The following is a 14,119-nucleotide window of genomic DNA, read 5'->3' on the forward strand; positions in this document are numbered from 1 at the left end:
AAATGCAGAATATCCGACGGTACTTGTGAACCGTAGTCTGCATTTGACTAAGCTCTCTAGGTGATAAGTATGCATATTAACACTTGAGGAGCACAGCTTTCCTGGCCCCTTCTGGGGAACTTTATGGAAGCACCCTCGGAAAAGGCCCAGCGTGGACTCTTCAGGCCTGGCTCCAGAAAGATCCAGTGGGTTGAGAAGAGGGCGGGGTTTTTAGAGCCCGGAAGAACGAAGTCCAATCACCCGCCAGTCACCTGTTGCTCTACCTTTATTACACATCCGGCTAGGACCTATAGGGCTATGTCTTCCTTTTCTTGCAAAAGTCATCTCTAGAGCTCATAAAACGCGACCCGCTCCTCTCAGGGCTCGGAAGCTCGTTCTGGCCGCAAAAAAGAAACCGCGGAGTCAAAGGGACCGCTGTAAGCTCCAGTTTTGGCTCCGCCCCTGGCTCCGAAGCCCCGCCCCACCGCCTCTCGGAGGCGGAGGGAAGTCTAGGCCCCGCCCCTTCCGATACAGCAGGAAGTGACGTCATGCGAGGGCCGGCAGGTCTTTGGCTCTTTCCCCTTCGGTATTCTTCCTCCCTCGTCCCTTCCCTTCCTTGCCCTGTTCCTCCTCCAGTCCCAGCCTGGGCGGCTACGCGGGCGGCCGAGGCCATGGAGTAAGCGGACTGTGGCGGCCAGGTGTGGGGAGGCCCGAGCAAGCGCAGTCTGGTGGCATCTAGGGGGCGGGGGAGGAGCCCCAGCACCGCCCCTCCCGGGACGAGCACCGGGAGGTGAGTGACGGACCGCGGGCTCCCGCGGCGCCGGCGCCGGCGCGGTCGCGGTCGTTTGGCTCCTGTGGCCGGTGACGGGAGAATGGGGAATGACCCGCGCGCAGGGTAGGCCTGCCAGAACCACCGGGGCTGGCGACTGTTGCCTGGTGACCGGGCTGCGGACTGGGCGGGACGCTGGGCGTCCGTGAGACGCTGGGCCGGAGGAACGGCTAGCTCGAGAGAGCCAAGAGGCCCGAGTTCCCCAGAGAGGCCTTGGGGCGACCACGGACCTGGGTCATCTGCCGAGGGAGAGCTCCCGCGTCGTCCGGGAGCTCAGGTTTCTGTGGTGGAGATCTTGATATTCTTTTGGGAAATTGGACACTGCCCCAGGACTGGGTGAGACAGCTCCTGTCCGTTCTGAGGTCTGGCTTTGGTAACTAAAGTCACCGACCAGGGCCCTGCCCTCCCGGCGTCTTTCTCCGACTGTAGCTATAGTTCTCCAAGGGAAGGTTAGTGTGTGTGTGTGTGTGTGTGTGTGTGTGTGTGTGTGTGTGTGTGTGTGTGTGTGTGTGTGTGTGTGTGTGTGTGTGTGTGTGTGTGTGTGTGTGTGGTGGGTGGGGCAAGTGTTTTGTTAAGGCTGAAATCTCCATCAATGTACTCCTTGGTGTGTGTGTGTGTGTGTGTGTGTGTGTGTGTGTGTGTGTGTGTGTGTGTGTGTGTGTGTGTGTGTGTGTGTGTGGTGGGTGGGGCAAGTGTTTTGTTAAGGCTGAAATCTCCATCAATGTACTCCTTGGTTTTCTAAATGATGGAAAAAGGATGAAGCTTAGAACGATAAAGCTTGCCAACACTGTGATCATATATACCTGTGACCAGAATTAAGGACACCAATGTTATCAAATCTACCTAACAGGTTTGATGAGACCCCACACTGAAGTGACTTAAACGTACTGTGCCATAAGGGACCCAGTTGTAGGTTGCCAACTAGGTTTTTTTTCTTTTTTTGTGTATCAAATCCAGGAATTGTGTGATGATACTTTAAAGAACTGTATACTTGAGTAAGTTTTCTAAATAACGTGTCTCAGATGTGAAAAACTTAATAAGTAAAAATGTTCTAAACTAGCCAGTCATTATAAAACTTGATGTTGAAAGTCAGGTGCTTGAAGATTCTTTTTGGACTTTGCAAGTCCCTCCCCCTCCCCCCCCCCACAGGCTGCTTGAGGAAGAAGGGATTGTGTAAAGGAATGAAACAAGTAGAGCCTTTATTCTTTTCAGGTCTGCTCTTGCACAAATTCAGAAACTTACTTTTTTTTTGTCTCTAACATAACAATAAAACACAGTAAAACTGTAGTTCTATATAATGGAACATTGCTTTACAAACTCTATAGTTGGAAATAATTCAGTTACTTGAAATTCATGATCTACCGTGTTGTATTTCCATTGATTTCTATGGAAATGGAGATTTGACACTTCTCATGTCACATAGTTTCTCAGGGCTCTATTGATTTGCTACATTATTTACAACAGTTTAATCTTCATCTTTAACACTAGTCTAGTTCCAACCATCATCACTTATCTGGACTGCTTTATTTGCCCCCTGATTGTGGTCTACCTGTGGTTCTCTCAGTAGTTTTCCATACTAGATGCAGTGTCTTTTTCATAATATGTATCTAATCACGTCTCCATATTTAAATCCTTCAGTGGCTTCTCATTGGTTTTAAGTTAGACTGAAATCCTTAACATGCCCTATAAGGCTATGCCTTGTGGCTTTCTGTTTGCCCTTTCAACTCTAGAATCCTTTCTGAACTTTTTTTCTTCCTTGTCACTGGTTTATCTTTCTGTTCTTCAGTTGAATGGCTTTTGAAAATGCTCCTCCTTTTCTTTTCATTCAGTTAATGTTTGTCATACAATTCACTTCAGAGAAGATTTTTCCTGACCAAGATAGATTTTTCTGTTTCAAGATACTATTGCAGGGTTGCCATGTTTATTATACTTAAATTAATGAGATGTTCTTCATATCTGGAAACTGTGTAAGTACCTTAAGAAATGTTTATTAAATGAATGTGCTGGCATTGTATTAGCCATTGCACATACACTTTCATCTTTATTTATGGTCCGGTTGTGGGGCCTGAACTCTGGGCCTGGGCGCTGTCCCTCAGCTCTTCAGCTCAAGGCTAGCGCTATACCACTTGAGCCACAGCACCACCTCCGGCTTTTTTTTTTCTTTTTGCTTATGTGGTGCTGGGGAATCGAACCCAGGGCCTCATGCATGCAAGGCAAGTGCTCTACCACTGAGCCACCTTTCCAGCCCCACACTTTCATCTTTAATCATCACAGCAATCACCTGAGATCTGGATGGCTTTCCACTTTAAAGATTAGAAATTGTGTAAGGGGGCTAGATGGTGATAACAGCCCAAGTATTAGAATTGTCATTTGAAATAAGGTTTCCTTGACACCCAAGATTATACATCCTTCTCATGCATTGCTGCACATCAGAATCAACTACAAATGCCTTAAGTGTTAATTTATAAATTCTGATTCCAAAAGTTTGAGATATACATTAATATCTATATGATTTAACAAATTACATAGGCTATTTAAATGTCCACAAGCATTGGAGAACATTTGTCTTAGACAATGTCTGATCAGTTTATTTGCACACATTGTGGTTATATTGTGTTTCATATTTCATACTTCAAGAACTGTAGACTTAATGACCTTAATGAACATTTAGTGTAATTTCTTACTAAATTATTCCTTTGCTCATCTCCAGCTGAAGGGGCTGAATAGCAAGAATCTACTACTCTGTTAGTTTTCCTTTAAAAAAAAATAACAGTATTTAAACACTCTGATTAACTTTTTTTTTTTTTGCCAGTCCTGGGGCTTGAACTCAGGGCCTGGGCACTGTACCTGAGCTGCTTTTGCTCAAGGCTAGCACTCTATCCCTTGAGCCAGAGCACCACTTCTGGCTTTTTCTGTGAATGTGGTACTGAGGAATCAAACCCAGAGCTTCATGCATGCTAGGCAAGCACTCTACCACTAATCCACATTCCCAGCCCTGATAAACTTCTTAGAGAAAGTATAGCTTACTAATTATATAGGCTGCAATTACATAGGATGCCTTTTAAAAAAACTTGGATGCATGGTGGGATGGGGTGAGGGGGTGGCTCAAGTGAGGCACAAGCCTGAAGTTTAATCCCCAGAATCTCCAAAACAACAACCACCTCTCCCCCCTCACAAATAACAGCTTTGGATTGAATGTCTCCTGAACTCATATTTTTGTTGAAGTTGTTTTTTTTTTTTTTTTTTTTTTTTTTTTTTGTCGGTCGTGGGGCTTGAACTCTGGGCCTGGGCGCTGTCCTTCAGCTCTTCAGCTCAAAGCGAGCGCTCTACCACTTGAGCTACAGCGCCACTTCCGGTTTTCTGGTGGTTTATTGGAGATAGGAGTCTCACGGTCTCTCCTGCCCGGGCTGGCTTTGAACCGCGATCCTCAGATCTCAGCCTCCTGAGTAGCTAGGATTACAGGCGAGAGCCACCAGCGCCCAGCTTTTGTTGAAGTTTTTAAGATTTTTATTTATTTACTTTTTTTGGTGGTGCTAGGATTGAACTCAGGGCTTTATGCGTGCATGGGCAAGTGCTTTCTACCATTGGATCACACTTCAAGCTCTCAAATTAACTAATTGATATTTAAACAAATGTTGCTTTATAAGTTCTCATGTTGCTTTAAATTTTTCATTGTACAGTGGTGTTAAATTTGCCAGTATCACTGCTGAATATTTTGTTAGTTATTCCAACTGAACTTAGCATGCTGATTTTTTATCTTTAGTAAGTATTAAGTAACATATATATGAATGTATGTCATTATACAAAGCTAAATCTCTAGGTTTTTGTTTTTTTTTTTAATTAGCCTTGTCTTCTGTAAGCTCTTTTTGCTCTACTGATAATAGTTAGATACTTTCTGTAGCCATACAGATAATGATTGTATTGAGTGGGTATAATCTTTGTTCTGAAGATTAAACTAGAATTCTGTTTAGGCCAAAAAAATAATTTAAACCATTTATTCAAAACATTTTCTTGCCGGGTGCTGGTGGTTTATGACTGTAATCCTACCTACTCAGGAGGCTGAGTGAGGTATGAGGATTGTGGTTCAAAGCCAGCTCTGGTATGAAAGTCTGTGAGACTCTTTATCTCCAAGTAACCACCATTATCTTCAAGTAACCACCAAAAAACCATAATCTGAGTGCTCCTATAGAAGAAATACGTATTTCAAGAATGTATTTCTACATTCTTTCAATGTAAATAGATAAACACTGCTTGTGGGAGTGTGGGTACAACATTTTTGTCCCAAATTTATTTTATTTTATTTTATTTTTGTCTGTTGTGGGTCTGGAACTCAGGGCCCTGGTGCTGTCCTTGAGATTTTTCGCTTGCTCAAGGCCAGGGCTCTACCACTTTGAATCATAGCCCTACTTGTGATTTTCTGGTTAATTGGAGATAAGAGTCTCTTACCTTAATTGGAGATAAGACTTCCCTGCTTAGGTTGACTTTAAACTATGATCCTTAGCTTTCAGTCTCCTGAGTAGCTAGAATTACAGGCATGAGCCAATGGTGCTCCAAATTTTAAGAAGGATTCTATTAAAAGTATATAATATGCAAAAGTATTTTTTACTTAGAATTATAGAATTTCACTTTATGAATACTTAAGTACCAATGATTGTACAAGTGGTATTCTATTTCAGGCATTTATTGAAAGAAATATCAGATCCTTATTCCTATTTAAAGGATGAAACAGACTTTAGAGCTTATTCTGTATTTTAATGTGTTCAGTAGTCAGTGTGTGTTTTGTGCCTATTGATAGTCTATTATTCTTTGTAGGTACCATGAGACTGAAAGTCATTAAATATAATTTCATTGTCAGATGTAATTAAAGTAGCATTATTTATGCTGCAATATTTTCAACAAAATGCAGGCAAATTCTACTTTTTTTTTTTCCCAATTGTGGGGCTTGAACTTAGGGCCTAGGCACTGACTATGAGTTGTTTTTTTTTTTTTTTTTTCCCCCTCAAGGATACCACTCTACCACTTTCAGCCACAGCTCTACTTATGGTTTTTAGGTGGTTAATTGGAGGTCATAGTCTCATGACCTTTCCTGCCTAGGCTGGCTTTGAACCACCATCTTAGATCTCAGCCTCCTGAGTAGTTAGGATTACAGGTGTGAGCCACCAGTGCCCCTAGCTAATTCTATTTTTAATTCTATATTTATTCTTGAAGTTGTATTATTAGGAAATTCAAGAATTTTTTAGCTTAAATGTAATTTTTCTATTGTGTTCCTCCTCTAGAGTTCATGAGCAGGCATAACTAAAAAGAATTACCAGTTTCTTTTAGCTACCTGCCAGCAACATCTTGCACTACAATACTCCACCCACTTTCTGCAAAGTGCATATCAATTCTAGTGTTAGAACAGATTGACCTACTGATCCTACTCAAGGCCAGATGATTGCTGAGTGCAAGATGGTAGAGTGAATAATATTGGGGTATTAATGAGATTATCTTAAATCTTATTTAGGCTGTGATTTAAGAGATGAAGGTAGTTGAATTTCTAGGAAGTATACAAGAAGAACTGGCTTTCATGAATAAGCAATTCTGTCCTTTATAACTCATTATTGGGTGGGGGGAGCTCATTTTTATCTTCATTAGTAAATATTCGTAAAGCTGTCATTTTAAGAAAGTGTTTGGACTCCAGGTTTCTTACATGTCAAATGACTATTTAATTAATTAATTAATGAATTAATTTTTTTTGCTGGTCGCGGGGCCTGAACTCTGGGCCTGGGCACTGTCCCTCAGCTCTTCAGCTCAAGGCTAGTGCTCTACCTCTTAAGCCACAGCTCCACTTCTGGCTTTTTCTGCTATGTGGTGCTGAGGAATTGAACCCACGGCCTCATGCATGCAAGACAAACACTCTACCACTGAGCCACCTTCCTAGCCCCTCAGATGACTATTGCTAATAATTTTGTGTCTCAGGACCCTACCTTTACAGGCTCATGAGATTATTCTGTCTTTGGCCCTCTGTTACTTTTATCTGAGTGTCCTCAGATGACATTTGCAAGGGCATAGTCTTTCTTTCTTTTCCAGTCTCAGGGCTTGAACTTAGGGCCTGACACTGCCCCTGAGCTGCTTTTGCTCAAGGATAGCAATCTACCACTTGAGCCACAGTGCCACTTCCCACTTTTTCTTTGTATGTGGTACTGAGGAATGGAACCCAGACTTCATACATGCTAGGCAAGCACTCTACCACTAAGCTACATTCCCAGCCTGCAAGGGCATAGTCTTTCTATACTGATTCATGGTGCCAGATTTTGTGTGTGTGTGTGTGTGCATTCACATGCGTGTGTGTGTGTGTGAACTGATCCTGGGGCTTGAACTCAGGGCCTGAGTGCTGGCCCTGAGCTGTTTTTGCTCAAGGCTAGTGCTCTACCACTTGAACCATAACTCTACTCCCCCCCCCCCCCACCCCCAGCCTTTTTGTAGTTTAATGGAGATAATAGTCTCACAGACTTTTGTGCTTGGGCTGGCTTTAAACTGCAATCCTCAGATCTTAGCCTCCTGAGTAGCTAGGATCACAGCCATGAATAGACAGTGCCCTGCTTGTGGGGCTAGATTTTTACTGAAAGTGTAGACATTTTTTCCCCCTAAGTTTTAGGCCTTTGTATTAAAAAAATACTTTATAGCTCCATATAATTGTTATTTGGGAAATTCAGATGTTGATTACCTAAATTGGATTATTTCTCCCACAAAATAGTTACCTTCTACGTATTCTGCCTTGGTGTAAAGTGTTTCATCTCCACTCCGACTCTGAAATTGGAAACGGGAGAAGTAAATTCCTTGCTGTATCTCTTTCATTTGGTCACCACTGAGTTTTTTAGTTTTAACTCATACTTGTTTCTTTTTGTGTTTTCATACTTTTTTCTTATTCTCCTTACTGATACTTCAATTCAACCTTTAAAGAATTTGTTTCAAATGAGAAGTATAACAAAATTGTTTAAATAATAGGCAATATCATAAGTATAATTGTGATAGTATGTTACTAAGCATATTACAATTGTATATTTTAATATATTTCTATTTTAATACTTTATAACTACAGTTATAAATATGATTATGTAATTATGCAATAGATATCCAGGCACCTTTCAAGCATCCCCTTTACCCACCACTTCTTCCCTATCTTCCATGTCTATATATCCAGGTGTCCTTTCTTTTGTTGCTTTGTTTATACTCTGTAAATAGTATATAGTATCCCTAAAGTATGTATTACAGTTCTCTTCAGTATTGCTGTATTCCCTCCTGCCATCCCTAGGATGTCTTTTACTCTACTCAATGGAGTGATGAGTCATCTATTCATGTCTTAAACCCTCTGAGATTCTCATAGCTTGATTTCTTATTAATTTTTCTTGGTAATCTGTTTTTTATAGACTCCTTTGCCATATTTATTCTTTTTCTTTAGCTTTTGTCTAAAATTGGTTCTAGTTTACTTTGTGTTTTTACTCTTATATTTGTCCCATTCTCTGGTTCACTCCTACTCTTTGTTTTTGAGACATGATCTTTGTAGTGCAGGTAGCCTCTGACTCGCAATCCTTCTGCCTCAGCCTTCTGAGGCATCTGGATTTACAGCTGTGTGCCACCATGCCCAACTTTAGAAAACACTTTTTTGTTCCTCTTTTTTATCCTATAACACTTTGTGCATATATATTCTTTAGTTTTTTATCATTCTGTAGGCTAATACTGTGGTTGCTTTATTTATCTGTCTCTTCCTCTCTTAATGGTAGATTCCTTATAGTTTATTTTCCTTTACTTCCTAACTTATTACACTGTCAGGTACGTAGGGTGTAGTCAATAGAACTTAAGTTACCAGATGAGCTTCCATGTCTGTTCCCACCTTATGCAGTGCTAACTCTGTTTAGGTGATGGATTGGCACCTCAAATTTGCCTATTGACTCTCAAAACTATACACTCTTTAATTAATAAAGGTCTTTGTCATTTCTAGAGCGTATTGTGATCTTTTTTCTCTTCATATCTTGGCAAATGGTAATAATCCTTTCTATTACATTCCTCTTATATTTTTTCTGTTATATTTCCTTTTATATTTTTTTGCCTTCTTGCAAAACTTATTTTTCAGCTCATAATATTTCTGTAGGATGATACAGTCATGTTTTTTTAGTGATGGAATTCTTTCAGTCTGAGTGCTATTGGACTTATTCCCTGAAGAACAGACATGTTTCCATTTTTATCTATAATACTAATTTATAAGGAGGTGAATGACATAGTTAGGTAGAGTTATAGGAACTCCTCAGGGCTTGAGTTCTATCTCTGAGCCTCTCTCTGCTCAAGCACTCTACCACTTGAGCCACAGCACCACTTCAGGCTTTTTTTTGTGTGTGTGTGTGTGTGTGTATGTGGTACTGAGGAATAGAACCCATGGCTTCATACACATGCTAGGCAAGCACTCTACCACTAAGCCACATCCCTAGCTCCTTTAAATTATCTTTCAGTAATTACATGAAGAGATTTCAATTCAACATGTCAATGTATGACAATTCATCTTAATCAGTGTCACTCTTTCCATTGTTCATGGTTCTCTCTTACCTCTCCCAGCTCCACCTATCTCCTCAAGTTACCTGGTTCCATTTATATATATGTGCAGCAAATATTATGATTGTATTTGCCTCTCTCCATTCATCTGTCCCTCTTTCCCCCTCCCCGACAACACATGTTCCAGCTTCCCAGTATTCATTTTGTTAAACTGTAAGTTAGTTGTTCATAGGAGTTATACCTTGTAATGCTCCCCTGCTTATACCGTACTTTAGTCAATTTATCTGTGCGCATATATATATCTGTATATGATCCTGTATATATAGGTTTATAATTTAAATCTAATTTCCATATCTGAGAGAAAACATGCACCCTTTGCCTCTGAGTCTGACTTATTTAACATAATTTTTCCAAGTCCATTTCCCTGCATATGACATAATTCTTCCTGAGGGATGAGTAAAATTCCATCATACATATGTATACATATATATTTGTGTGTATACATGTGTATATAAATATGCATGTGTGCATGAATGTATAAATGTACATACATATGCCACATTTTCTGATGCACTTATCCATTTTGGGGCATCTGGGCATTTCCATAACTAAGCTATGGTGAACATGGGCATGTAAGTGCCTTTATTTATTCTGATTTGTCATCTTTGTGATAAATGTCTGTGAGTGTTATTGCTGCATCCTAAGGTAGTTCTTTGTTTAGTATTTTGAGGAATGGAAATTGGTTTTAAATAAGATTTTCTCTCTTTACTTCCCTATCAAAATCAACAGCAGTTATCTATGGAGAGCAACTTGCCATAGCAAATAAATATTTTCATAATTCCAAGAGCAATATTCCGTAGCTGCTTGCAAAAATTCAGCATTTAATTTAAAAAGGAGAGTGCATCAATTTCTACATATACTTTAAATCCTTCATTAAAAAGGTAGGTAATATTTGTGTAAATATAATTAATGGAGAAAACAGTACAGACCAGTGTTTTTCTCTAGTGGTCTTGAAATACTTTCACTCTTGTATCACAAAATAATTTTGAAAAACAGTACACCCTTTGCATGTTTTTACGTTGATAACATCTGAAATTTCTTCTTTTAGAAGCTTAAATAGTTGCAAAGGATCTTAATTTTAGGTTGCTATATATTGTTATTTTGTGTTGTTTTATCAAAACCTTGGGTTTTATGTTTATCAGTTGAAATATATGTTATCACAGATATACATCACCTGTGTGTGTATGTCACTGAGTTTGAACCCAGACCCTCTGACATGGTAAGCCAACACTCCAGGTTTAAACATTTTAATAGAGTTGTAAATAGGCTATAGTTAAATCTTTTTAAAATCTAATTTGACAATCCCTGCCTTTTGATAAAAATTTTAAATCATTTACACTTAATGTAATTATTGATGGAGTTGGTTTTAAGTCAGTTCTCTTGCTCTTTTCTATTTACCATGTTAGTCTTTTGTTCCTCCTTTTTTCCTAATTTATGTATTCTGTTTATTTTAGGATCCCAAATTTTTACAATTTAGTTTAGGATTCCATTTTATCACTACTATTATATCTTTATTATTTTAGTATTTAGCTTGAGGTTTAGAGTTTCTTTGCTGTTGTTGTTTTGTTTTGTTTTGTTTTTGCCAGTCCTGGGGCTTGAACTCTAGTCCTGGGTGCTGTCCCTAAGCTTTTTTTGCTTTACTGCTTGAGCCACAGTGCTACTTCCAATCTTTATGAGTAGTTTATTAGAAATAAGAATCTCATAGAGTTTCCAGTCCCACCTGGCTTTAAAACACAGTCCTCATATCTGAGCCTCCTGATTAGGATTACATACGTGAGCCACCTGTACCCAGCTGGGGTTTTTTTGGTCCTGAGGCTTGAACTCTGGGTTTGGGTGCTGTCCCTGCCCTCTTCAGCTCAAGGCTAGTGCCACAACGCCACTTCCGCTTTTCTAGTGGTTTATTGGAGATAAGAGTCTCACAGACTTTCCTGCCTGGGCTGGCTTTGAACCATGATCCTCAGATCTCACCTTCCTGAGTAGCTAGGATTACAGGTGTGAGCCACTGTTGCCTGGCTATGTGTTTTTTTTTTTAAATATTCTATTATCATATATCAGTTGTACAAAGTATATATTACTCTGATGTTTCCACTCAAGTATACAGTGTATTCCAAGCAGTCTCAACCTCTCTTCTCCACTTCCTAAAACAATTTCAGTGGGTTTCATAGTTCTCATACAAGCACATTTTCTACTTCAATTATACACAGACTCATTCATCCTCCCTGCTAGACTAAAAACCTTCTAGTAGATCTAATCTGATTACCAACTGAGCCTGCCTCTCTTTCCTGGCCCCTCCAAATCTCTATTGATCTACAACTTCTTTTTTTCTTACTTGTTTAAAAAAATTATTATCTTTTAGATGTACAAAGGAGTTGCCTAAACAAAGCAGTTTATGAATACATTGTATCTTAATGTCACTCCTTTCAATATTAAGTTTATAAACTAATCTAGTTTCTATATAGAGGGAAAAACATGCATCTTTTGTCTCTCTGGGCCTGAGTGGACCTAGCATAACATAATATTTTCCAGATCTTTCCATTTCTTTACAAATGATGCAGTATCTTTCTAATGGATGAATACAATTCCATTGTGTATATACACCATATTTTCTTGATCGATTTGTCCACTGAGGGGCATCTAGACTGATTCTATGTCTTGGTTATGGTGAATAGTGCTGCAGTAAACATGGTTGTGCAGATAGCTTTATCCTGGTTTGTAATCTTTTGGGTAAATGTCCTGGAGTAGAATTTCTGGATCATAGCGTAGTTGTATGTTTAATTTTGTGAGGAACTTTCACACTATTTCCAGAGTGGTTGAACAATTTTACATTCCTACTAACAGTGCATTATGATTCCCTTTTGGCCACATCCTTGCTAGCATATGTTACTGTTTACTTGATAATAGCCATTCTAACACTGGTGTGGAATCTGGCTGGAATCAGCTTCGAACCATGATCCTCAAATCTCAGCCCTCTACATAGCTAGAATTACAGGTGTGAGACATGGTTCCCGGCCCCATTTAAATCTTAATATTTTTTCTCTCTCTGCTTTCATGTCACTTTTTTTTTTTTTTTTGGTCAGTTATGGGGTTTGAACTCGGCCTGGGGGCTGTCCCTCAGCTATTCAGCTCAAGGCTAGCACTCTACCACTTGAGCTACAGTGCCACTTCTGGTTTTCTGGTGATTTATTGGAGATAAAAGTCTCATGGACTTTCCTGCCTGAGCTGGCTTTGAAGTACAATCCTCAGATCTCAGCCTTCTGAGTAGCTAGGCTTACAGGCATGAGCCACAGACACCTGGCTGTGTCTTTTCTTGATGAGGGAGAACTGATGTGATACAGTTTGGTAGTTTGACTCTAAGAGTAAATTTTCACTCAGGTGGATTGAACTCTCTGAAGACAAAACTAACGTATGAGTAATAAGTATATGACATTGTTTTGGTCATTCTTTGGGGGTTAAAATTTTCAAACTAGATTATGAGTAAGTACTTAGATAAATAGAAAGTGATTAATTCTTCTATGTCCTTTTGTTTTTAGGTAACTATAACTACTGCAGCCATGGAGTCCATGCTTAATAAATTGAAGAGTACTGTTACAAAAGTAACAGCTGATGTCACTAGTGCTGTTATGGGAAATCCTGTCACTAGAGAATTCGATGTTGGTCGACACATTGCAAGCGGTGGCAATGGGCTAGCTTGGAAGATTTTTAATGGCACAAAAAAGTCAACAAAACAGGTAAGTCACTCAGCCTAATTGGAAAACAAATCACACATGCCAAATGCCTTTAAGTACACGTTTGAGTTTTTATGTTAAGAAATGCCAAAAATTTTTTAGTGAGTTCTTAAGTGGGCTCTGCAGTTTTTGTTTCATCTTATGAGATCATACAACTAAATACGTTTATACCTTGAATCTTGTTTATTGTGACTGTCACCTTGCAATCTACTTTTGCTTGCTTGCATAAGAAATAAAATAAATAAATACTGATTGTGTATTCCTAACCGAAAATGAATTTTAAAAGCTTTTGACCCTACATATTTCTGTTTGTTAGCATTTTGAATTTCAGATTTTCATATTAGCAATGCTTAAACTGATAGCAAAGAAATAAAAATAGTCGGAAATTATCTTATATTTAAAGTAATGTTAAATTTACTGGTTAAAACAAAGGGAAGGTATTTAAAAAATAGTTAATAATCTGTTTTGACTTGTGTATATATCTGTCATCTTTGACCTAAAATAGTAAATGAGTCGTTGAAAGAATTTCATGAATTTATTTTATCAACTATATGTAGTCTTCCTCCCTAAGAATGGTGAAATTGCAGTAGCTCCGGAGTCATTTCATGTCATCTTTTTTTTTTTTTTTTAAGACTTTAGACTTAAGAAGCCTTGAAAAATAAACACATTTAAATTAGAAGCATTTAAAAAATGTGTTCTAACAGAACACTTGCTAAAATAAGATTTTGCACATGAATGGTGAGATAGGGGTATAAACTTTTAGGTCACTTGTTTTTAGTTCAAATTAGTATTACATAAAACCCTTACTTGATTATTTTGTGTCTCTAATAATCAAAATAACTAAGGTCAGATTTGTATAAGTTGAGCATCCCTAATCTAAATATCTCTGAAATTCTCCAAAAGCCAACTTTTAAAATATGTATGAATTTATTGTTATTATTAAGGTGTTTTACAGAGGAGGCTACTGTTTCATAAATCAGTTAATGAGTACATTTCTTTT

At 38.9% G+C, this 14,119-nt stretch overlaps 1 protein-coding gene across 8 annotated transcripts in view; it reads left to right on the plus strand.

The window, feature by feature from the left end:
- Positions 1-515: 515 nt before the first annotated feature.
- The window catches only part of Scyl2 (SCY1 like pseudokinase 2), a 43,858-nt gene continuing 30,254 nt past the window's right edge, over positions 516-14,119 (plus strand). For 2 of the 8 annotated variants that reach the window (XM_069990931.1, XM_069990983.1), the window contains exons 1-3: positions 678-769; positions 10,124-10,275; positions 12,925-13,122. In XM_069990931.1, the coding sequence (XP_069847032.1) occupies positions 12,946-13,122 (177 nt within the window). In that variant the 5' untranslated portion in view covers positions 678-769; positions 10,124-10,275; positions 12,925-12,945. The other 6 variants (XM_069990992.1, XM_069990959.1, XM_069990941.1 and 3 more) reach the window with 6 other exon arrangements.

Source organism: Dipodomys merriami, unplaced genomic scaffold, assembly GCF_024711535.1.
Source record: "Dipodomys merriami isolate MVZ:Mamm:240054 unplaced genomic scaffold, mDipMer1.0.p SCAF_10, whole genome shotgun sequence".
NCBI lineage: Eukaryota > Metazoa > Chordata > Mammalia > Rodentia > Heteromyidae > Dipodomys > Dipodomys merriami.